General features: G+C 49.1%; 1 protein-coding gene across 19 annotated transcripts in view; it reads left to right on the forward strand.

The window, feature by feature from the left end:
• Window positions 1-46: 46 nt before the first annotated feature.
• LOC123859782 (uncharacterized) overlaps window positions 47-25837 on the forward strand; it is a 169103-nt gene continuing 143312 nt past the window's right edge. For 4 of the 19 annotated variants that reach the window (XR_010411004.1, XR_010411005.1, XR_010411006.1 and 1 more), the window contains exons 1-3: window positions 48-269; window positions 13361-13604; window positions 16777-16968. Coding sequence is in view for 6 of the 19 variants with exons in the window: in XM_064589449.1 (XP_064445519.1) it covers window positions 13538-13604; window positions 16777-16968 (259 nt within the window). In the remaining 13 variants the exon portion in view is untranslated. Of the gene's footprint in view, window positions 352-13360; window positions 13605-16776; window positions 16969-25837 lie in introns of all 19 variants that reach the window. The other 15 variants (XR_010411013.1, XR_010411012.1, XR_010411014.1 and 12 more) reach the window with 10 other exon arrangements.

The raw sequence follows: 25837 nt of genomic DNA on the forward strand, positions 1-25837 counted from the left end.
CCCCGCGCCGCCCCGCCCCGCCCCGCGCCGCCCCGCCCCGGCCTCCGGCCCCGCCCCCGCGGCTCGGGCGCGTCCGCCGGCGGGGCCCGAAAGGGGGCAGGGCCGCGCGGGGCCGCGGCGGCGCCGGAGTCTGCGGGGCCGGAGCGCACCTCCTGGCGGGCGTCAGGGAGGCGCGGGCCGAGCCAGGTGCGCGCGGACTCACCGGGGTGCGCACGGCGATGCGAGGACCCGTACAGCCACGCGCGTTCAGACCTAGGAGCGCCTGCCAGGTACGCGCCGACTGACCCCCGTACAGTCCCGGTCGCGCTGAGTGAATCAGGCACACAGAGGTCGGTCCACGCACCGTTAGAGGTAGGTCCTTAGTTGCAGAGACAGGCACCTTTCCGACGGAGCCAGGAACACTCAACAGGTGCACCGTGCCTGGAACAGGTACACAGAGGTGAGGTGGGGCCGTGGGGAGGACACTCAGCAGGATAGAAAAGTCCAGTCGGGAAGTACGCAGTGAGCGAGGCGAAAAACCAGGCAGAGAGGCACGTTTACACCAGTCACCACGAGTGTTGGCACTGCATTCTCTTGCTCAGCTCACAGATGCACCCACCCCCGCGTGAGGATGCTTTTAGGTCCCAGGTCAGCCATGGGCTCTCACTGGAGCACAGCACTTGGCACTGTTTACCCCCGGGTGTAGGTGCTAGGCCCATTTTAACCCCAGAGAAACTCAGAAAAGGCTCAATTGCCCCATCTGGAAAGGACTGGAATGGGGACCAGGAGCTTCCATTCCAGGGCACCAGAAGCCACCTTTGCCGCTTTTGAAACCATTAGTGACCTAGGGCAGAGGGGAGACTTTTTGGTGACAGGATGGGGCCTGACATCTGCCCTCAAGTGTGTGTGTGTGTGTGTGTGTTTAAAAGGGGAACACAAAACCCACAAGCTAGAGGACAAAGCCTCAGCAGTGTCACCAGCTCACGTTGAAGATGGGGGAAACTGAGGCTCGGGGAGCCAAAGCCCTCAGAACTGAGAGCTGACTGTGTACCAATACTGCACTTACATTTTCTCTGCCTTATCATAGGCATGCATCCTATAAGATGGGTATCAGTGTAGTAGCCAAAAAGTCTCACTGCTATACAGGTACAGCTTCATGGATAATAGTAATAACAAAATATCCATGTGTCCACTAGCTAATTTATTTATTTATTTATTTATTTATTTATTTTTATTTTTTATTTTTTTTTAAAGATTTTTATTTATTTATTTATTTGACAGAGAGAGAGACAGCGAGAGAGGGAACACAAGCAGGGGGAGTGGGAGAGGGAGAAGCAGGCTCCCCGCAGAGCGGGGAGCCCGACGTGGGACTCGATCCCAGGACCCTGGGATCATGACCTGAGCTGAAGGCGGTCGCTTAACCAACTGAGCCACCCAGGCGCCCTCCACTAGCTAATTTAAAAACTAGACCCATACCAGTACCTTTGAGACCCTCCACATGCCTTCCCTGTAGCCTCCTCCCCCATCCTGAAAGACCACTTGCCTGAATTTTGTTTTAATTGTGCGGATCATTTCCTTGATTTTCTCTTAGTTTTACCACCTTGGTATACATCCCTAAATAATATATCGTTTAGTTTCATTTTGCTTTTTTTGTGTGCAAGTGGAATCATTCTATAGTTATGTGACTCCTTTTTTTCACACAGCATTTTTTTTTTTTTAAGATTTTATTTTTAGGGCGCCTGGGTGGCTCAGTTGTTTGGGCGACTGCCTTCGGCTCAGGTCATGATCCTGGAGTCCCTAGATCAAGTCCCGCATCGGGCTCCCTGCTCAGCGGGGAGTCTGCTTCTCCCTCTGACCCTCCCCCCTCTCATGTGCTCTCTCTCATTCTCTCTCTCTCTCAAATAAATAAATAAAATCTTTAAAAAAAAAAAGATTTTATTTTTAAATAATCTCTACACCCAACATGGGGCTCAAACCCACCACCCCGAGATCAAGAGTCTCACATTCCACCGACTGCGCCAGCCAGGCGCCCCCAACACAGCATTGTTTTTTTTTTTTTTTAAAGATTTTATTTATTTATTTGAGAGAGAGAGAATGAGAGACAGAGAGCATGACAGGGAGGAGGGCAGAGGGAGAAGCAGACCCCCCGCTGAGCAGGGAGCCCGATGCGGGACTCGATCCCGGGACTCCAGGATCATGACCTGAGCCGAAGGCAGTCGCTTAACCAACTGAGCCACCCAGGTGCCCCACAGCATTGTTTTTTAAAATACATTTCTATTGCCGGTGTACCTATAACTTATTTTACGATTGAATAATATTCCATTTTAGGAATATACCACTAGTTATTTATACATTCTGTTATCGGGTGTTATTTCTGGGATTTGTTATTTATTTACTTATGTAGCTATAACCAGGAGCACGCTTTGGAAATTCTCGTACATATCTTAATGCGCTTGTAGAGTTGAAGCAACAAAAACTTCAGAAAGGTGAAGTCACTTGCCCAGGGGCGCAGAGCTAGTGGAGCTGGGATTCACAGAGCTCTCTCTGAGGTATCCATCTCCAATACCTGCCACAGAAGAGGCCACAGAAGACCCAGGGAGGAGGGAGCGTGCATTTCTAGCCAGGCCTTGAAGCTGTTCCTCTGGACTTGCCTGCCCCTGTCTACCCAAGTCCCTGCTTCGTTGCCTCTCAACTTTAAAGACCCCAAAATGTTCCCTCCTATGCCCACCCGGCATAGCAACCCCAGGGGCGGGCCAAGGAGAGAGGGAGAACAAGGCCCCTTTCCATGGGGGGCCCAGGGCTGGTCTTAGTTACTCTGGCTGAGCGCTGTGGATGCTGTACCCCTGGTCTTCAGCACAACCCTTTCATAGTGAGGAAAAGCTCAGCAACATTAGGCATTTATTCATATTCATTGTAGGAACTACCTTTCAAAAAAAAAAAAAGAATTTATTTGACAGAGAGAGACACAGCGAGGGAGGGAACACAAGCAGGGGGAGTGGGAGAGGGAGAAGCAGGCTTCCCGCTGAGCAGGGAGCCCGATGCGGGGCTCGATGCGGGGCTCGATGCGGGGCTCGATCCCAGGACCCCAGGATCACGACCTGAGCCGAAGGCAGATGCTTAACGACTGAGCCACCCAGGCGCCCCAGGAACTACCTTTAAGGTAGGACAAATATGAAGAAAGAAGCCCAGGTTAATCATTGTATGATGATAAGTCCACCACAGCGATAATGCCTCGCGTTTACGGACTGCTCACTAGGCTGCCGGCACCGGGCCAGCGCTTTGCATCTGCTTCTTCCTCGGCTGGGAGTGCCCTCCCCTCCTTCCCTCGGACTGCTGCCTGGCCAATTCCATTCATCTTTTTGATGATGTCACCTCCTCTGGGAGGCCCGCCCAGACTCTTCAAATGCGACTTTGCTTCCTCCCCAGTGCTCCCATGGCACACGGCCTGTGTCCCTACGTGCTGGATTGTGATTGCCTGCCTGGGACCTCCTCTGGGAGGTCCAGCTCTGTGCCAGTTGGAGCCCGCAGGACCGGGTGATGAGTCACGCAGCTCTGTCCCCTCCCCAAGTGAGCCGAAGTCTCACTCTCTTCCGGCTCATGAAGGCGGCTCTTTCCTGAGAAGCTGACTCTTCTGCAGAATCCAGGGCTGCTCAGGGGAACCCCTGCTTCACTTACAGCTGGATTTTGCAAGCCTTGGCCCTAATTCCCAGGAGCACTCTGGGTGTAATGGTGCCCAGCCCATGCTTATCTGTCTTGGAGGGTGGGCTTGCCAGCTTCCTTCCTGGAGCTTGCCTGCTTTCTTGCCACCTGCCTGCACCTCCTGTGAGGTCTGCAGAGGTCTGCAGAGGTCCAGGACTGGTCACCCCCTTGGCAGGGGATGGGGGACCTGGAGAGAGAAAGGTTCCGGGAATTACCTTGGCCTTTGATGGCTCCACTGGGCCACTCAGACTGGGGAGGACACAGAAGCTAGGTCACCTCTATAGGAAGGGTGGGCAGGCTGCCCCCAAGCCTTAGCAGAGTGGCCACAGAGGTTAAATTCATCAAGGACTTCTAGAAGTGGAGAAAAGATCAGGTCCCTCCCATGTTTTGATATTCCTAGTATATATTTTTTAAGTTATTTAAAAAATTTTTTTTAATTTAAGTAATCTCTACATGGGGCTTGAACTCACAACCCTGAGATCAAGAGTCAGATGCTCCTCTGACTGAGCCAGCCAGATACCCCATCTCCTAGTATCTTTTAAAAAGACATCACAGTAGAGCTACAAAAAAATTGAGGTAGGTTTTAAACAGTCATTGAACAAAATAACTTTTTTCGTCATGTATTCAAATGCAGTGGACTACTGACAAGATAATAATTGGAGGATTGGTTTTAAAAATATATTATTTCCTTGGAGTAATGACTGATTGTACCACTGGGGCAAGGAAAAGGTGAGCCCGGAGCATCTGGTGGCACCAGAGTTGGAAAGTGCTCAAAACACAAAAGGATGGGTGTGTCAAAGGGACCCAGGAGCTAAATCACTCCAGTGGCCAAGTGGCAACAATTAGAGCAATAAAAGAAATAACAGAGTATTTGGGATGCCTGGGTGGCTCAGTCTTTTGGCCATCTGCCTTCGGCTCAGGTCATGATCCCGGGGTCCTGGGATCGAGCCCCGCATCAGGCTCCCTGCTCAGTGGGAAGCCTGCTTCTCCCTCTCCCTCTGTTGCGGCTCTTTGTCTCTCTCTCTGTTAAATAAATAAATAAAATCTTAAAAAAAAAAAAAAAAGGAAAGAACAGAGTATTAGATTATAACCCAAAGTATAAAATATATATCCATGAGTCCACACTGGTAGAAATAAATTATTGCATAGTAGCTAACCAGGAAAGAAGAAATAAATCTCCTTTACTGAAGAATTCCAAATAATCTTCGTAGATTCTCCCTTCCAGGAAATGGAGCTTCATTATCCCCTTCCCTTCCCTTGACCTCGAACTAGACTTCTGATTTGCTTCTAAACAATAGAGCAGTAACCTTGCGGTGGAGAATCCTGGCTGACACCACCTTGACCAAGTGCTCAAGGTTAATATCACCAGGAGTGAGCGGAGTGGATATTGTGCACTCCCAATACATGTGATTTTCTTCCCCCAAGCCCATGATCCCGGAGAACGCCTCAGATGAACGCCAACTGAAGGACATTTTACAAAACACCTGACTGGGATTCCTCAAAACAGAAAGGGTTCTAAAAAGCATGGAGGGGCGCTTGGCTGGCTCAGTCAGTTAAGCATTCGACTCTTGATTTTGGCTCAGGTCATGATCTCAGGGTCGTGAGATCGAGCCCTGCGTCGGGCTCTGCACTCAATGTGAAGTCTGCTCGGGATGCTCTTCCTCTCCCTCTGCCCCCCCCCCAAATAAAGAAATAAATATTCAAAAAAAATTAAAAGCATGGAAAGACAGAAACAGTCACAGCCCAGAGGACGCTGGGAAATGTGCCAAGTGGATGCAATGTGGTTCCCTGGGTTGGTTCCGGGATCAGAGCGAGCGTTGATGGAAAAGCTGGTTAAGTCCACAGAAGATCTGGACTTTAGTAAAAGAGATGTACCAATGTTGTGTTGTTTGAGCTTTCACAAATGTGCCACTGTGATGTGAGATGACAGATGACAACAATATGGAAACAAACGGGGTGAGGGGTATGTGGGAACTCTGTACAATCTTTGCAACTCTTCTGTAAATCTAACATTAATTCTAAAAGTAAAAAGTTGATGTAAAAAAAAATCAGGCATATATATATATAGAACTTCATGGGCCTTAGAGGCGGTATGTTTTGGCAAGGGGGCTGATGTCTTTGTTCGTTTCCATGGGTGTGTATGGACGCTGTGGCCGAGTGTATTTCCATTTGGAGATCGTGTCCCAAGTCTACACTTGGGGCCTTTCGGTCTATGGGGCCCTGGCCGGATGATCCTCCTGCCTCCCTTCCTCCCTAGATCATCCCCCGCCCCACTCAGCTACCTCTGCTCCCTCTCTTCTGAACCTTGAATTCTCACATTCTGCACGGTTAGAGCTGGAAAGCCCCAGAGAGACTCTACTAGCCTAGAATCTTTGATTTATAGATGGGGAGACGGACAGGGAAAGGGACTTGCCCCTGGCCACACAGCAAGTTAATTTGGACACAGCTGAGAATGGGACTGGCCGGGCTTTCTTCATCCCTGGCCTCTTGGGCCCCATTTGCTTCAGACCTGAGGTTCAGACCCACGCAAGTGCTCGGAAGTCCTGGTGACTCACTTAGGGACTAGATCAGGGCAATGCCTAACCCGAAGGAATGGTCGCATCTCAAGTGTCTGTTAAAGGGGGTGGGTGCAGCAGCAGTTTGCCCTTTGGCCCCACTGTGCACTCCCTTACCCGGTGAACCCCACCTGGTTTTGGAGATCCGGGAAGACCTGGAGGCTGAAGGGAGGCAGAAGGGTGAGTCCGCCCACTCTTGCCCCAGAGCTACTGCACTCAAGGGGCCAGAGAGAAATCTGTAAAGCCTTAAGGGTATGCACAGGGGTCGGGTCCCCAGTTTTGGGTTGAACACTCCCTAATCTACACTGGGGAACACAACTTTGGTGATATCCTTGGAGCTGCCAGAGAGGCCCCTGGGCTTCCCTAGGGCTTGGAGAGTAAGGGCTGGGCCAAGGTGGCCTTGCTGCGGAGTATGCTGGGCTGGACACTCGTGCCTTCTGCCCTGGACCCCCACGGCCCCCTACACTATGTTCCCACACTTAACTGTGATGGTCTGGGACCCCACTGTCTCCCCACCTGACTGTGGCTCCCCAGGACGGGATTTGGCACGCACAGATGTAGGTAAATGCATGGTGAGTCAGTGTGTGAGTGAGCCCGAGTAGTTCCAGGTATGTTTTGCTCTGGGCATCTCTGTTGTACCCTCTTTGCCAAGTGCAGCTCAAACATGTCCCCTTGTGTCTGAAAAGGGCAGTCATAGGCCTTGGTGGTCACAGGCCTCTCCAGCTGAGCCACCTGTGAAGGTTCAGATGGGAGTGGAGAGCTGGAAGCTGGACGTGGATGAACTTACATCTAGGCCAGGTCTAACCACAGAGTCAGGCGCTTGCTGCTGGCCATGCCGACGTCAGCTCACGTGGTTAGCATGCCCGCCCCCACACAGGGTTGTCATCTCCACCAGCTCACAAGATCCCAGAGGTCACTAGTGCAGCTCACATGCGGGTCAGAAGTGGTGATGGGCTCTTTGAGGCATCACTGGCCGAAAACATGCGGCAGGAAGCTTGCTGGTGGTCTCCATAGCGCCCTTGCCCGATTCCCCCTCCTAACAGTACTGGGAATTTCCCAGCCGTGTGATCTGGCCAGAAGTGACCCCATTCCAAGGCAGGGCCTAACTGGCTTAAGCAAGTCAGCATATCTCATCCTGCAGGCTCTAGTAATTGGTCAGGAAAAGGCACATGACCCAAATCAGGCCAATCGGGGTTAACGAATCTCAATTCTGGGTCTTTTCTTTGAGCTAACTGGGAAGCAAGCTCTCTGATCTTTGCCAATCACAAATGAGTAAAGCAAGCAGTGCCAGGAGCTCCTGGAAGCCACCTTGTGACACATCATAGGAGGCAGAGCCAAGAGACTGAAAGAACATAGGTCCTTGGGGCTCCTGGGTGGCTCAGTCGTTAAGTGTCTGCCTTCGGCTCAGGTCATGATTCCCGGGTCCTGGGATCAAGCCCCGCATCGGGCTCCCTGCTCTGCAGGAAGCCTTCTTCTCCCTCTCCCACTCCCCCTGCTTGTGTTCCCTCTCTCACTGTCTCTCTCTGTCAAGTAAATAAATAAAATCTTAAAAAAAAAAAAAAAAGAACATAGGGCCTTGGTAACAGCTGCCAGATCAAGCCTTGCCTGAAGCTATTCCTAGCTCTAAGCCTTTTGGCTATGTAAGCACATAACTTGGGTCACTCACAGTCAAAATATCCTTTATATTGGTAACAACAATTACTTAATAATTATTAAGTATGTAATGATTACCTAAATACAGCTTAGCGGATAAACTCTTACAAAATATGTGGGGATGTTTGGAAATAATAAAACAAACTCTTACTGGTGTAAAGGCCAGCAAACTGCTGATCTAATTCAAGATCTGCTGTTTGGCACATGGTAAGGCCTGGGGAAGTCACAAGATTTGTTTGAGGTTTTATAGCTGCTCAGTAGACCCTCTGGCTCTCAGTCCACTGATTCTTGATGTTTTATGATAATTGGAATGCTTGAATTTGTATGCATTCCCTGTGAAATCATCCCTACCTGGTTTTCTCCCTTCTTGTCTATCTGTTTTTTCCATGAGGCAGAGAAAGAATGGCAGTAATCCTCTTCATTTTGTGAATAGGGAGGCAGAGGCCCAGAGAGGCTTAGAGATTTGCTAAGGTCACACAGAAAGGCGGTGGTAGAGCTGGTCCTGGAGGCCAAATGTCCTGAATGTCACTTAAAGTTCAGCCCCTTCCACCTCGCCCCTTGTGCTGACCACCTCTGCCTCCATGAGGGTAAGACTAAAGATTAGTGGCATGGTGAGGTCCCTTCTTCTGGCCTTTCTTAGCTGCCAAGTGAGTACAGAGGTCTTTGAGTTGTACAGGATAAGGAAGTGATTGTAGGCCCTGGCAGATGGTCTCCCCGCCCCAGCCTTAGGAAAACCAAAGTTATGAGGCTCGGAGAAAACTTAGGCCAGAGCCTCCAAAAGGGACGTCAACCTAGAGAGATAGGAAGCTGTGTTTGTGAGAGTCTGGCCTCACAATCCATGTGGCCCCAGCTCTGACATCTCCCCTCCCCTCCCCTCCCCAAAAGCCTTCCATGGTTCCCCAACATTTTCAGTAGTCATGGGATAGATAGGCACAGCTGCCTGGGTGGTGCACTGCTCAATTTGGATTATGATCTGAATGGCACCCCCTGGAGTTGTGTACTTCACAGCTTGCACAACCATACACTGTGAGCCTAGATTTCATTTCTCAACATGTTTGAACACTCAAACTGGTTTCACAGCCATAAATGACCTTGCAAACACTTTTTGAAGAAAAAAAAATAATTTCATCTTTTTTTGCAAGATAAAGAAGATATTTGGAGAAAATTTATTTTATTTTACATCAGTCTGATCCCAAAGATTGTACTAAGAAATTTCTATCAGTTAAGATTCCTTATTTTTTACAGGTGATTTTTTTTTTTTTTAAGATTTTATTTATTTATTTGACAGAGACAGACACAGCGAGAAAGGGAACACAAACAGGGGGAGTGGGAGAGGGAGAAGCAGGCTTCCCACTGAGCAGGGAGCCCGATGCGGGGCTCGATCCCAGGAGCCTGGGATCATGACCTAAGCTGAAGGCAGACGCTTAATGACTGAGCCACCCAGGCGCCCCTACAGGTGATTTTTGACCCTTTCCTACTTAGTAAGTAATGCCCACTGTTTAACAGAATTTAAATTAATTTTATGAGGGAAAGTAAGATTTATAGACGAATGAATTAAACATATTTTGTCAGGCTTGGTTTGAGGATTGAATGTATGCTGAAATTGTCATTATAGATTGAAATTTACATGCTGTGAATTAAAAAAATAGACTTTGCTTTCACTACATGTGAGTTTGGAATTCTTGCATTCTGTGCTTCATTTCTGTGATTTATTTAGTTATTTTAAAAAACAAATTTTGTGCTTTGATTCTAAAAGAAGAGATAAGAGAGGAGATACGATCTCCTCAAATAACCCATTTCAGGGATGAATAGCTGTTATTTCCAAAAGATGAAAAGCTAAAATGGCTATATTTTCTTTTTAGTGTGGGTTTTTGAAGTACTAGAGCCATTTTGACGTTCCACATAAGATTTTTTTTTCTGAACAGATGATACAATGTAAAAGGTTCAAAACGTACACGTGTGTTTATAGTACAACCAAAGCCTCTTCTCCTTGGTCCTTAAAGTGGTTCTGTTCTCCAAGAGCAACTGAAGTTAGCAGTTTCTTATATATCTTTCTAGACAGAATCTGTGCATCTACAAGGGACTATTTGCATATATACTATCTAATCTGCTAAGTTTCTCGTTATTTCTATTCAAACAAGGCCCTCACTACAACGAACTGCACCTTGCTTTGCTCACTTCATAATAAACCTTTTTGATAATTCCTATCACTGCATGTTATGCTGCCTCATCACTGAAAAATATTAACTATTACATTGTAAGGGTGTATCATAATTTGTTTAGGCTGTTTTTGGCTGGTAGACATTTGGGCGTTTCTAGTCTTTAGCTATTGCAAACAATACTGCAATGTAGACCCTGGTCTACTCAGCACTTGGCAACTGTGCAAATACATAGCAGGATAAATTCGTCTTGTCGGGTCAAAGGGTATCTTAGTTTGCCAGGGCTGCCATAACCAAGTCCTACACACTGGGTGGTTAAACAACAGAAACCTATTATTTCACACTTCCGGAGGCTGGGAAGTCCAAGATCAAGGTGCGGGCAGGGTTGGTTCATTCCAGGAGATGTGAAGGTAAATCTGCCTTCTGGCAGCTTGCTGGAGATTTTTTGCATTTCTTGGCTTGTAGGTGCATCACCCTATCTCCACCTTGATGTTCGCATGGCATTCTCCCTGTGTGTGTCTGTGTCCAAATTTCCTCTTTTTTTTTTTAAATTTTATTTATTTATTTTAGAGACAGAGCACAAGAGGGGGGAGCGGGAGAGGGAGAAGCAGACTCCCCGCTGAGCAGGGAGCCCAATGCGGGACTCGATCCCGGGACTCCAGGATCATGACCCGAGCCGAAGGCAGCCGCCCAACCAACTGAGCCACCCAGGCGCCCCCCAAATTTCCTCTTTTAATAAGGACATCAGTCCTATTGGATTAGGGGCCCACCCCACTTCAATATAACCCCATTTTAACCGATAACATCTGGAATGACCCTCTTTCTAAATAAAGTTATATTCTGAGATACTGGGGGTTAGGACTTAAACATACGAATTTTGGCGGGGGGGTGGGCGGCACAGTTCAACCTATAACAAAAGGTATATGAGCGTTTACCTCTAGAACATTTAGTGCTAAATTGCTCTTCATAGAAACCGTACCTTACCTTCCTACCAGCAGTGATGAAAATGACCTAGATTACATTTCTTTGGCAACACAGTGGGTCATCAGACATTTTGATTTCTGCCAGTCTAGTAGATGAAAAATGTCATCTCATTGTAGCCCCACTTATAGTTTTAGTATAAGTGAGGACAAAGGCTCTTGTTTCTTACATTCAAGACCAATTTGCATTTTAAAAAAAGATTTATTTATTTCAGAGAGAGAGAGAGAGAGAGAGAGCGTGTACACACTTGAGTGGGGGGGGGGGCAGAGGGAGAGGGAGCAAGAGAATCTAAAGCAGACTCCATGCTGAGTGCAGAGCCTGAGTCGATCCCACAACCCTGAGATCATGACCTGAGCCGAAATCAAGAATGACATGAGTCGAAATCAAGAATCGGATGCTTAACCAACTGTGCCACCCAGGTGCCCCCAATTTGCATTTTTTTTGGTGCCCAGTTGTTTACATCCTTTGCCTGTTTTTCTACTGGATTAGTGGTCTTTTATCCCTTACTGACTTGTTGGAGCTCTCTAAAGATAAGGGAAATTAACTCTTTGTATTTCACATATTTTCTTTTCCTATGAATTGATTGTTATTTGACTTTGTATATGAGTTTCTTTTTTCTTTACCCAGGGGAAAGAACTTTCAATTTAATGTACACGGACAGATTATTTTCTTTTATGGTTTGGGGGATTTCTGTGATACTTAGGAAGCTTTCTCCACTCTAAGATTATGACACAAATTCTCCCATTTTTTTCCTGACACGTTTATGGTTCCATTTTTTTTAAAGATTTTACTTATTTATTTGAGAGAGAGAGAGAGCATGAGTGGGGGGAGGAGCAGAGGGAGAGAGACAAGCAGACTCCCTGCTGAGCAGGGAGCCTGACTCGGGGCTCCATCCCAGGATCCAGAGATCATGACCTGAGCCGAAGTCAGGTCCTTAACTGACTGAGCCACCCAGGCACCCCTATTGTTTCATTTTTTTATGTATATAGTTCTAAAAAATCTATTGGAACATAATTTTGGCATAGGTGTAAGGTAAGGACCCAATCCAGCCCTCCTGGTGGACACTTGGTGGTCCCAACAGCATTTATCAAATAATGTGTGAAAGCCATGATCAGATTTAAGCAGTGTGTCGATATGTGGAATTTGCAGAAATATTTTTTTTTTCTTTTAAAGATTTTATTTATTTATTTGACAGAAAGATACACAGAGAGAGAGGGAACACAAGCAGGGGGAGTGGGAGAGGGAGAAGCAGGCTTCCCGCTGAGCAGGGAGCCCGATGCGGGGCTCGATCCCAGGACCCTGAGATCATGACCTGAGCCAAAGGCAGACGCTAAATGACTGAGCCACCCAGGGGCCCCTGCAGAAATATTTTCACTAAAAAGTTGTCCTGACCGGGGCACCTGGCTGGCTCAGTAGAGTGTGCGACTCTTGATCTTGGCGTTGTGGGTTCGAGCCCTATCTTGGGTGTAGAGATTACTTAAAGATAAAATCTTAAAAAAAAGTCCTGATTGTATTTCAGCATCCTTTTTTTTCTTAAAAAAAAAAAAAAAAAGAATGTTTGGGGGCGCCTGGGTGGTTCAATCGGTTAGGCAGCCGGCTCTTGATTTCAGCTCAGGTCATGATCTCAGGGTCATGAGATTGAGCCAAGCTCTGTGTTGAGCTCCACACTCAGTGGGGTGTCTGCTCGAGCATTCGCTCTCTCCCTCTGCCCCTCCTCCTGATCTCTCTCTGAAATAAATACACTTTAAAAAAAAAAAAAGAATTTTTGTTTTTAACCAATGATCCATTATGGGCATAGACTATGAATTTGTTATTGTAATAAAAATAATTCAAAAACGGTTTCATAGGCAAAACTGGCAGTATTCAGCCACACTAAAAGGACTGAGTAACCGTGAATGCCCACTTGGTAAGCACTCAAAAGTTTCTCAAACAGTTCCCTTTTAAAAATTAATAAATATTTATTAATTGATTACAATATAGAAATAGCAGAAGCTAGTAGTGCTGAATCGCCTGAGAGAACCCCTCAGAATACTTGGGGTTCACTGGAGGGAGCTAAGAGTTTGGATCCTGACCTCACCACCTCTTCGCCCTGTCTCCTCCATGAACTTGCTTGACTTCTCTGTGTCACATTTTCCTCCATCTAGAAAATGGGGACAGGAATAGGGATGGGTTTTGTGGGGCCTGAAGCTTCTGCAATTTGGGGGAGCCCTCTTAAAACTTACAAATGGAAAGCTAAGCACCTCCCCCACAGGATCTGGGAAGGGCCTTTGGCCAGTAGTAAACTTTATTGCCCTCATCCCAGACCAATCTCTGAAAATAGTGGCTTCTTCACAGGGCCTGTGGGAGTTCCGAGTGAGGTGACATGTCTACATCATCTGCACCCCGGGAGGGGGCGAGCTGGGTCTGACTCCCAGACTGCACACTCAGGCGTGTAAGAAGCACGGCTTCCTTTATGCACCAAAACTGACCTGAAGTTCTGACGCCAAGCCTGCGGCTCCTCAGAGCTGGCCAATGCCTTCGTTTCGGTTGTCCTTGAAGTTTTTAATCTGCTTTGCTCTGAGGAAGAATCAGGAATGGGGTGAGGGAAAGGGTCCATTTTCCTGTGATCGTTATTTGTCTCTGATCATCTGTTCATACACATGCGCACGCATGCACACGCACACACACAGCATGGTGGAGGCATCTGGTGTTCTTTCCGAAGTCCCTGTAAATCTGCTCTCCACAGCTTCTGATCCAAGCATGGGACTTGGGGTCTTTGAGGGGTGCCCAAGGAACACTGTTGCAGCTTGCAAGAAGATGTCTCCTAGTGGGCCCAATTCTAGGCCATACTGAAGATACTGGCCAGTGGCTAAAACTGTGTGGCTAGAAGCAAGGATTGGGTGCCAGACAGAACTGGGTTCGAATCCAGAAAGTCCCTGTTTTCCTCATCTGCAGAATGAGGAGGAGGAGAATTCCTCCGTCAGAGAATTGATGTGAGGAATTAAATGTCACGACGTTAACATAAGTGTCTGACTCACAGTGCACGAGCTCTGATAACAGAGCTCATACTTCACTCTTCTCCATTATTGATGGGGAAACAGAGGTCCCAGAGACAGTGGCTGGCTGGGTCAAGATCACCATGCAACACCTCTATCAGTAGCTGGAGTAAAGGAACCAAAGGCATGCTTATTAATTTTGCAGAAGACCTAAGACTAGGCGCAGTGGCTGGTATTTTAAATGATCAAACCAGGGTTCAAAAGCATCTAAAGCAGACGACATGATTGACTAACTCCCCTGAAGTAAAATGGAATAGGGATGGATGTAAAGTGAAAAGATTTTTCATGAAAAAGTTTTGGCTAAAGGTTCAATATAATCCCACGTTAAATGGCTGCCCAAACTAATGTGATCTTAGGCTGCATCTGTAGAGATATAGAGTTGAGGATAAGGGAGGTGATGGCTGGAGGGTTGGGTTCAATTCTGGTTGCCCTGCTTTTTTTTTTTTTTTAAGATTTTATTTGTTTATTTGAGAGAGAGAGTGAAATAGAGAGAGCATGAGAAGGGGGAGGGTCAGAAGGAGAAGCAGACTCCCCACTGAGCAGGGAGCCCGATGCAGGACTCGAACTCAGGACCTCAGGATCATGACCTGAGCCGAAGGCAGTCGCCTAACCAACTGAGCCACCCAGGCGCCCTGGTTGCCCCGCTTTTGAAGGGGCAGGGAGAGGCTAGATTCCAGTCCGTGGAGGGCAAAGGACGGTGAAGAACTGGGGATACTGACCTTGGAGAGGAGAAGACCCAGGGGCGGAGGCGGGAGCGAAGTATCACCCCGCCTGGCTCCAGAGCAGAACTGGAAACCCACTCTGGTCTGTCAGGAGCAGGTGGAAGTCAGGTGAGGAAAGGATCCTGCTTTGAGCCCTCAGATAGTCTCAACAAAAACACTGGGCCCTACTGATGAAAAAGCCTACTTGGCTCTATAACCACATCTTATAGTCAACAAATATGTAATCCATATTTCTCCTATTCTAAGGTATACTTAAAAGTGAATATTACTGAAACTGGGACTGTCTTACAATTGATATGTATATTTAATGCATCCTTCTTTTCTGAAAAGTTGTTACTTAAGCATTTTTGAATGAGCAAAGTATACAATTGGGAAAGTTTTTTTTGACAATCTGTATTTCATGTGACCCTTGTCCCATTGGAATGCATGTCTTGAATTAAAAGAAATCTACCTAAATAAATAACACATTTAAAAAAAAAATCCAACATTCTCTTCTTAGTAAAGCCATAGTCAATCTATTGAATCCATCAGCGGGTGACATTCACCTAGTTGCCGGCGTCTTGGCATCTGAAGTGGGATGGAGACAGGCTATTAAATCGGTTTTAAAACATTCAGAGCAGCAGGTTCTTGGCTGGGAGGAAAAAAAAAATCCACTTCTCAAGAGATGTTATTCCTTCAAAGGAGAACCTACTTCTTCGTAAAGGGAATTTGGAGAGAGCTTTTTGTTCTGCCGGGACAACATCTGGATTTAAATATGTCCATCCTCAAAAGGAGATTTCTCATAATGGACCGAACTCCAACCACTCAGAGCACAAGGACCGGCGAGCTTTCAAAAGGAGACCCCTGCGGTGCCGTCTGAGGGCCCTTGTGTCCCTGGCGCGCTGGCGGTCCGAGCAGGGCTGGGCAGAAGGGCCGCAGACTCCGCTGCTGGAACTGAAGGATTCTCCCCCTCCTCCCTCCCCCTGGACCCGGGGCCTGAATTCATTTCAGAACACATATGGTTTCAAGAGGCTCTTTTTTATGCTACAGCCGCCGAGGAGAGCTTAGCATGAAAGACCATTTAGAGCCGGGAAGAAGGATGCTAGGCCAAGGCCACGGGTTTGTCAAGGGTGCTGCATGGAGCCCGGCCACCTGCGGACCGTGCCGGCGGGCACCGAGCCAGGTCCGGATCCCCTGGCAGGCCGGGCCCTTCCCGTGCGACCTTGGGGAAGTTGTGTAACCTCTGGGCCCCGCGACGCCCTTTCCTGGAGCCCGGAGCTGGAACGAAGCCCCTCCAAGGCCTGACATCAGAGATGACGCGTCCTCGCAGGCGATGACTAGGCAGAACGCAATGCCACTCCCTTTCTCATGTCCCGGAGGGCGCGGGGGTGTGTCGCCTCCCCCCCCCCCAGGTGTCCTGGCTCCTCCAGCAGCTGTCCCGCTGCCCCGCCCCCAGCTCTCCCAGGGCCCGCCTGACCCTCGCTGGCTGTCAGCGACACGGCCCAGTCCTCCGCGGGCACGGGCGTGGGCTGGCCTGAGGCGCCCCCTCCTGGTGACCGCACGGTGGCTGGGCACCCGGGACGCCGGGCCTCCTCTCTGAACTAGAGGAAGTCCCTTCTGGTGTCCAAACTGGATCTCCCCTGCGGCCCTTAGAAACCCGATGGGGCAGCGGAGGGTATCTTCTCTCCCCTCTGCCTTAGAAAATCAGGTCACATGGAGTCCAAGTAGTTATTTTTCTGGGCTGGCTGGACTACCTAGAGGCCCAAATGGAAGGGACTTCGGGGGGTGAGCCCTTTGCAGGATTTCTGTGCTAAAAGGGCCATCTGGGGAGTCAGGGTGCCCTGCATGAGTGGGGTTCTCACCTGGGTGTGGGAAGAGCAGAGCGGCCCCCAAGGGAAGGATGTAGGTTAGGGCTTTTGAGGGAAAAATAAGGATGGTTAGGGAGCCTCTGCCTGAAGGAGGGTTTTGGTACAGCCCTCAATTCACTGACTGAATGGGTTTCTTCCCCCTACAGCCTGGTGGGACAGATTATCAGCGCTTCTGCAGTGGTATTGGCAAAGGACCTTCGATGAGCCACTTGTCTTTAGAACAGAGGACGCAGGAAGGCTTCGAGCTGAACACCAGGCAGGACTTCTCAATTATGAGGGATGTCAGACCTCAGAGAGGAAGGCCGAACTGGGACCTTCCCATCCAGGAGAGCCCCAAGGCAAGTGGGGTCTGGACAAAGATGGGGAGGTGGCCCTGAAGCTCCGTGTCTATCCCGAGGGGCCTGTCACTAGGGTGTAGTCCTTGGGGTCCCAGGATTGAAAGGCCTTTTGTGAGGCGCTTGGCAGCTGTGGCCTTTGGGATGGGATGAACTGGGCAGGTGAGGATGGGCAGGGTAAGAAGCCAGGTCCAGAGTCATTGCCGCCCTCATCCTGCAAACTCATCTTCCAACGCCACCCCTCAGCTCACCTCCTCTCTGGACAGCTCTTGATTCCCCATGAGAGGTCACACCGTCCTGCTCCATGCTCCCACCCCTCCCCTTCTGGAATGGTAGCTCCATGTCTGCCCTCCGTGCTGGGATGTAAGCCCTAGCCTGGCTCATCATTGGTGCTCAGGGAATGGGTGGGGACTTCAGTTGATTTGGGAAGGTGTCCCAGGTCTTCCCTGGCTTTAGAAAGGGTTTGGGTGGGCAGAGAAGGAGGCAAGCCCCAAGGCTGGACTGATGAGGGACCTGGGCAGTCCCTCCTCCTTCTGCTTCCCTGATCCCTCAGGCTCCGACCTTCCATGGAGGGGGGGCGGGGGCTGCCCTTCCCTCCATTCAGACAGCCCCTCACTCTGGGCTGGCCCACGTATGGACCCCTCCTCATCCAACTCACCTCTGATTTCCCCCTGAGCCCATCAACCCAGCATGGCTATCCTACTTAACCCCACCCAGTTCTGATACCTGCTCCAGGCTGCCCTGTATGTGGGTGTCCCCTCAGCCCATTCGTACTCCAACCCCCCCAGGCCAGGCTGCCGCTTTGTGACAGATGCTCTCCTCACCCTGTTGGGACTCTGACACCTGTGCTGAGCTGCTGCCCACATGGACCCTTTCTCGCCCGGCTCTGGCATTCTGCTCTGGTCCTTTCTGCACCCCCTTCCCAAGCTGGTGTCCCCCTTGCTCTGCTGCACCTAAGGGTTTAGGACAGATGGGTCAGGAAGGAAGGAAGGGAGGAATCGAGGGGGGGGGAGGGAAGAGGAACAGAGCAGTGTTTTTGAAAAGAATATTCTAACAGTGGAAACTTTTGTGCAAGCAATATCTTGGATTATATAAAATAGAGATGCTCTGGTTGAAGACAGAGAGGGAGGAGGGAGGGGGGAGGGGGAGAAAGAGGGAGCTTGCAACTACGCCTGGAACCCCACCCACTTGGTTCCACTCAGAACTGTCACTAAGTCCTAGGGTTCCTTGGTGTACACTTGGGGAACCCTGGAAAAGAAATCTGCCCAGAAGAAATGGATGCCGCTCCGCAGCCACTTAGGTGGAATCCTCTCGAAGCTTTTCAGAGAAGCCGCGCTTGAGGCCGCTGGCTCATTGTCCACCCTGGGGTAGCTCTCGCAGGGTGGAGCAGAGGGGAGGCGGGGGGGGGGGGTGCGCGCAGTGGCTCCTGCCGGGAGGAGGTGTCTCTGAGGGGCTCTGGGCAGGTGTGGAGGGCCTGTGGGAGGCGGGTCAGGGTCTGCTGGACACAGGCTGTGAGTTGCAGGGCTTGCCTGTGCTGAGGTGTGGGGCAGACCACCCCTTCCCCATTGGAGCCCTTCTGTGACTCTCTGTGTCCCTGTCTCTGCTTACTTCTGGGAACAGAGCCTAGGGATTCTGCTCTCCTGGCTGGAGCTGATGGCCCTCGGGTCGTGAGCAACACTTCACAGTTGACAAACCTTTCACCTCTATGTGCTGATGGGGTTTCATCTTTGCAGCCATTGGTGAGAGAGTCCGTTTACTAATCCAGTGCCCCCACCCACTGAGGAAAGAAGAGGAAGTTAGGGTCAGAGGTTGCGTAAATGGCCCTCTGGCATGCAGAGAAGAGGCCAGGAGGCCCAACAGCTCCAATCCCAGCACGTTCCCTGAACCCTGGGTCTTTCCCTGGGCTTCTCCCCCACCGTGTGAGCCAAATGTGAGGTTAGGGCTTAAGGTGAGGACTCAGTAGTCAGGCAGAAGACAGGTCAAGTGTCAGGACCCTTTCCCAGCACCCCAGGGCAAGCTCTGAGGCCCCTCACTCGGGTGGGGGATGTGAAATAGGATGACCATATAATGAGTCATCCAGATTAGGACACTTCTGAGAATGAAAGGGAGCGTCATTACTAATTACCCTGTGGCAACAGCTGAGAAATGGGAGGTAAGATCACCCTATTATGGAACCCCCTGCCCCACTCCTTCTCCACCTCCACAGCCTCAGACCCCTAGACCAGATGCAGAAGAGCAGCTATTCACTGGACGCTCTGCAGAGCTTGCTTTATTGGCCCTTCATGACAATGCGTGGCTGATCCAGTTTTTATTTCCTTTTTATTGACGGAGAGACTGAGGCCCAAAAGATTCTTGCTCAAGAACACACAGCTGGTAATTGGAGCTGGGATTTGAACCCAGGGAGACTGGCTTTCCTCAGAAGGATTATAATAAAATTTTAATGAGTTAGTTTGGGCCACAAGAATTGGACCGTGGAATGGGGGCTCCCAGAGCCTCTACTCAGACCCTCCCCCCATCTCTCTTAGCTGTCGTTAGCTCAGGGACATCACTGAAAGGACAGCTTTGAGTGGTGAGGGGATGTGTAGACGAGGGAGGCAGGCAGGTGCACTCAACAGAGGGAAACGTGTTAGGAGTGTGAAGTAGAAGGGTAGCAGCAGGATGAGAATAATAAAAGGTAACATTTATTAAGCACTTACTGTATCCCGGGTTCCGTTTGAAGTGTTTTCAAGGTATTAACCTACTTCATCCTCGCAACACCCTATAAACTAAGTACCATTATTATTTCCATTTTACAGATGAGAAAACTAAGGTCACTGCTCTTTATTACACAACTAGCAAGTGGTAGAGTCAAGGTCACACAGTGGGCGTACCCATCATGCAGTTTGTCCTTAAGGAAGAGGATGCCGCTGGCCCCCCGGGGTTGGGTGGGGGACTGAGTCCCTCTAGCCTGCTTCCTCTAGGACATCAGACCACAGATTTTCAGGGAGGAGAGAGTCCCGCGCTTCAGCCTTCTGGGAGGGCTGGCCGAGGCTGTGCACCGAGGCCCCCTTGGGCTCCTGTCTCCCCGCAGGCGTGCAGTCGGCCGAGGTGGGGCCACGATCCCTGCCGCCTTCTGCGGCGGCTCATTTTCCTTCATTGTCTTTAAATGCTTCTCGCTGTTTTTAAATCTAATTTTTCAGCTTCTTTTTTATCTTCACTCAAGTTGCTTTAATGAAACGAAAATGTGTCTGTTTCCCTCTGCTGGAGCTGCCCGGGGAATTTCAATATAAAACAAACAAGTTGGCTTTTAAAATTAAAATTTTATGGGTGGCATTTCCTCATTTAATGGGAGGCACAAAAGGCTGGAGTAAAACCAATTAACACGGGGTTGGGACTCGGTGTTCGGCAAAATTAAACATCAGCAGCGCGGTGTGCAGGGGCGCTGTTGGTGCGGGGCTGGGGGAGGTGTGCAGTTGGGCAGCGGAGGGCAGGGACCTGGCACCAGCACCCAGCGCCCCGCGCCCGCTCGGCACAGTCACAAGGCAGGTGGTTGTGGGGGCGAGCAAACAGGGGATGGCCGCTTCAGATTCCTGGGGCCCTGGGCACCAGAGTTTGGAGAGGCAGCCGAAAATAGCTAAGGCCTCTGCAAGGGCCGGAATTCACTGGATAGTTCTCTTCAGGGACGGTCTGAGTCCTATCCATGACGGTGGGGACCCGGGGCTTGATCATGGCCGTGCCCCAGGTCCCAGATGGCGCCAGGAGTGTGGTAGGTGTCCCTTAGATGCTCGATGACTGAGCAATGACTTCATGTGAGCAAACAACAGTAACACGGAACTCGGCAGTGAATCACTCACGGTGCTTCTCAGCCAGGGCAGGATTTTGCTGGGGTTGTTTTGGTAGAAAAGGTGCAAAAAGCCACACAAGATCAGAGGAGGGAGGGGCAGTGCTGGTGGGGCCCCCACAGGAGCGCGGCTCTGTGGACCCTGCAAGGGCAGAGTGCAGGCAGCCCGGGCGGCGGGGGGGGGGGGGGGGGGGGGGGGGGGGGGGGGGGAGGGCGGCGCAGGAGGAAGATGTGGAGGTGGGAGGAGGAGGGGCTGAATCTGGCCTGGAGGATGTGTGTGTGTGTGTGCAAGAGGTGAATCTGGAAAGGTCCCTGGGGACCAAATTGTGACGCATGGGAGGAGGGGCTTTTTTCCACTGTATCTCCTGGGCAGTGGGGATCCTCGGAAATTCCAAAGCAGATTGATATGATCAGAGGTGGTTTCTGGAAAACTGATTCTGGAGGCTGGTGGGAGGGAAAGGAGGAGTCAGCTAGGTATGGTGGCTTTCGTCCAGGCTGAGCAGCTGAGGACCTCAGGCTGGAGGTTCAGCTGACCTATGACTGCTGGGGGAGGGGAGAGAAGGTTCGGGCATTGGGAGGGGGCCCTCCTCTGAGCTGGGAAGCCCTGGAGGAGAAGGAGGAGGGAAGGTGAGGAATTCTGTATGGCAACAACAGGAATTCTGTATGGCAACCAACCCCCAGGTATAGACCTGATTGTGTTGCGGACACAGGAAGCGGATTTCACACCAACAGTCACAACCAGATCCCGTAAACACCCAGTACATACTGGGTGCTGTAGCCCCAGGCAGCCCCCCCGGAACGCAGGCCTCGCAGCTTCAGAGAAAGGGCCTGGACTACCCCTTCTGATCCCTTCACCTCCCTCCTCCCCCCTCCACTGACTCTTTCTGAACCCCACTGGGGCAGCTTTCTCCGCACCTTTTCTGCCCTCTGACCCCTGATTCTATGGAGAGGGCCACTCTGGTTATGGGAATCCCCCAAGTAGCAATAAGACGGGGGAGGCCAAGTGCCCCACCTATTCTGAGTCAGGAAATCGAGCTGAAAGCCACCAGTATCCTTAATCCTCCCCAACCAGGCTTTTGGACCCATAACCACCCCCCCCACCACCACCAGAATCCTGCAGGCCCCTGACAGATGTCCAGCAGGTGTGTGAACTGTGGGTGCCAGGTTCTGGCTCTTTGGGGAAGGTGTCTTTGAGGGAATCCGAGGTCAGAGGAACAAGTTTCCTGATGCAGGGCTGTGCTCGGGTCCAGGCCTATTGAAGGGTCTGTCCAAGGTCTATCTGAGGATCCAGGGGAGGGTCTCTTTGAGACCAATTTGAGAACTGGTCTGAGGTTTATTTGTAAGTCTCTTTGAGGCCTGTTTAAAGGCCCAAAGATGGTCTGGGTTGGCCTGAGGGCCAGTAGCATAAAACCAGTAAAAATGGCCTGAGGCCAAGGCTGACACTGACCCTTCTCCCTCCATACAACACAGAGAGAAATTCTGGCCAAGCTGGAAGCAGGTTCTTATGGTCGGGGGGCTGGGAGAGTGGCCGGTGTCTTTCCTTTGGTGATGGATAAAGTTTACCCCAAACCACAAAGCAGTTGGCCAGAGCCCCCATTCCATCCCAACAACAGTTGGCTCACCTTGAAAAATCTGGCAAAGACAACATTTTTGAGGACCACACTCACCTGCCCCCCTTTCTGGGGAGAAAAACATGATGTGCCTTATCTGAAATGGGCTTTTACGTATGAATCGGAGTTCACCTGGTGAACAAGGTAGGGACAGTGTTGACTGACACCGGTGAATAGAGAGAAATGTCCAACTATTCTCTGTGGGCTGAGAGAACTACCTACGAATACATCAATTTTCTTGGAGTCTGGAACTTGCAAGAGCCAGACATACTAATGCCACACAAAATAACATATGAGAAAAAGCCTTGGAAAGTGTGCAGAGCTACACAAAATGAGGCATCTCTCAGTCATCTCTCCTGTTTGTTGTGGGAACCAAATGAGTCAAGATGTGTGAAGATGTATTGTAAACTGGAAAAGTATTTATAAAAATGTTAATTAATATATTTGGAGAGTAGGTAGATCAAGTGTGAGGATGTGGAAATGGAGTAGACAATTAAAATAGCTGCTAATTTCTCTCTTGAATTCACATTTTAGGAAATGTTTATAAACTGAGAATTCTAATTACTTTTCCCTCCTCACACCTTTTCTCAGATGGATACACTGTAAGTAGGATCTATTAAAAATATTGTCAGTTTCCTGGCATACCAGCGGGGGACTCTTTATAGAGCAAATTACAGAGCACCCATTGCAAACTGGCTTAACCAGTAAAGGAAGGTAGAGTTTATGGGACTCGAAAGTCCAAAGGTAGCATGGGCCTCGATAGGTCCAATCCAAAGTGCGTTACACCTGATGCTCAGGTCAGCTTCTCTATGTTGGGTGCCAATGGCTTCTAGGTTTCTACCTTCAAATTCTGGGAGAGAGAGGGGCTGCCCTTTGGCCAACTATCCAACCTACAGAATTCCTGAGCTTTGCTTCTGATCGGACCAACTTGGGTCATGTGGATGGGGAACACCGGGACCTGTTTCGTGTGAGTCTGGATCAAGTGCCCATTCCTAAACTAATCACTGCGGTACTGAGGAAGGTGGAACGCATGCCCACCATACCTGGGCACTCAGGTGGACCGCTGGGCTTCGGGTGTGCAGATCTACAGTTGTGTTTGGTTTCTGCCCTAGTTGCTGATTCATTATCTAAACATTCTCTTCCCTGTAGCTCTTCCCTTGAATTCGTGATACCAGCGCAGGCCTCGTCACATCTCCCCACACAGTTTACTACGATCTTTTCTGGGTTTTTTAGCTGCTGACTTCGTCCCTAGCCTCTTTGCTCGCCAATAAATTTTGCTCAATAGCTATACACAAAATAGCTCAACACATTTAATCATAGCAAAGCACACGAATTACAGCCAATGTGATAAGACAGAAAACATGATTACAAAATTCAGCTGTGGGAAAATGATCATCATTTGCCAAAGACACAATTTTATCACTGGAAAACCTAATAAAATTAACTCAAAACAATTAATTATGGCTAATAAAAGGATTTAGTAAGACATCAGACACAAAATCATAAAAATAAGAAAAAACGCTTCTTTCTATAATAATAATCAGTTCTAAAATATTGTAACAGGTTATCTGTAGGAGAAGGTCTTTATTTTTATTTTTTTAAATTTTTTTATTAACATATAGTGTATTATTTGTTTCAGGGATACATTCATCAGTCTTACACAATTCACAGCACTCACCATAGCACATACCCTCCCCAATGTCCATCACCCATCCACCTCATCCCTCCCACCCCCCTCCACTCCAGCAACCCTCAGTTTATTTCCTGAGATTAAGAGTCTCTTTTGGTTTGTCTCCCTCTCTGGTTTCATCTTGTTTCATTTTTCCCTCCCTTCCCCTATGATCCTCTGTCTTGTTTCTCAAATTCCTCATACCAGTGAGATCATATGATAATTGTCTAGAAGGTCTTTATTATTTTTTTTAAAGATGATGAGGAAGCTCATTTGGGGATAGCTGGTTTCTGGAGGTGTAGACACACGTGACCTTGAATTAGATGGCTCCCCCCACACTTTTTAAGAAAATTAACAGGATGGAGTCCTTTACATAGTAAGGCAAATACCACCTGTTTTTCTAGCAAGAAGCCTTGAAGAAGAAATCTAAGTGTAGGAAGGCAAACTGAGATGGTGAATATTCAGTTTTGTAATGACCACATTTCAAACAGGACTATGGATGTGACCTGGTTTTATTACCTGGGCTAGGAGCCGAGGAGAACAGGGATTTTCAGATGAGTGAGAGGGAGAGAGAGGGAAAGGGAAGGAGAGAGGGAGGGAGGCAGGGGAGGGGAGTCAGAAGAAGGAGCACTGAGGCAGGGGAGGTGACAAGTAGCCCCAGGACTGTGTCTGGGACACATTAGCACCTGTCCAGTTTCCCCAGATGCCAAAGTATAACCCTCAAAATGTTAAAAACATAATTCTCATGCAATACCTAGTGAGCACAGTCAAAATATTGTTCAACTCAATGAGAGAATCTTTCAACAAAGCTGTTTCAAAGGAGAAAATGGAAACTCATTTGAAAAACAATGATGCAAGAAGATTACTAAATTAGAAACGAAACTGGTTAATATCCTATAAGGCAATCTCCCCCCCCCCCCCACCAAGCTTTGGTGTTATTTATGGGATGGAAATCATCTGCAAACTTATCAGTTTTCCACAAGTGAACATCTAACTCCACAGAGCGTGGGCCCTAATCAATAGTAATTAGAGTATCAGACAAAGCTGAGTGCTGCGGAACCAGCTGACTCAAGATGGTCTTGTTGACCAATTCAGCAGATGTGGAGAGGACTCATAGCCATCACTTCGCTCTATTTCCAAAGTTTTTTTTGTTTTGTTTTGTTTTGTATTTAAAGATTTATCTATTTGACAGAGAGAGGCACAGCGAGAGAGGGAACACAAGCAGGGGGAGTAGGAAAGAGAGAAGCAGGCTTCCCACCAAGCAGGGAGCCTGATGCGGGGCTCGATCCCAGGACCCTGAGATCATGACCGGAGCTGAAGGCAGTCGCTTAACCGACTGAGCCACCCAGGCACCCCTATTTCCAAAGTTTTGACTAGGACTAGGGGAAAGGAACTTCACAGAGGAACATATTTTGTGCAGTTTGACTCTTGGGAGCTCAGAGTCCTTATAGATAGACCCCGAAAAGAAATATGAGCCAAACTGGGGTCCCAACAAGATGAAGTAGGACATACAGAAGTAGGGTCACTTGGTGCCAGTGGCTTGGAGGGTGCACACTGGGGGGAAAGATGTCCCGTACCCACCTCCGTGCCATGCTTTGGAGCATCTCTCCTCGGACTCAGAGTCACCTCTACCTTGTTATTTTCTGTTTTATTTTTCTGCTTTAAAAAATTATTTTTTTTATTGTGGTAAAATATGCATATTCATAATATAAACATTACCATTTTAATACAGTTCATTATTAAGTACATTCACACTGCTGTGCAGCCATCATC

This window comes from Mirounga angustirostris, unplaced genomic scaffold, assembly GCF_029215605.1.
Source record: "Mirounga angustirostris isolate CCGP_5_RB_7025 unplaced genomic scaffold, mMirAng1.0.hap1 SCAF_4, whole genome shotgun sequence".
In the NCBI taxonomy this organism is placed as follows: domain Eukaryota; kingdom Metazoa; phylum Chordata; class Mammalia; order Carnivora; family Phocidae; genus Mirounga; species Mirounga angustirostris.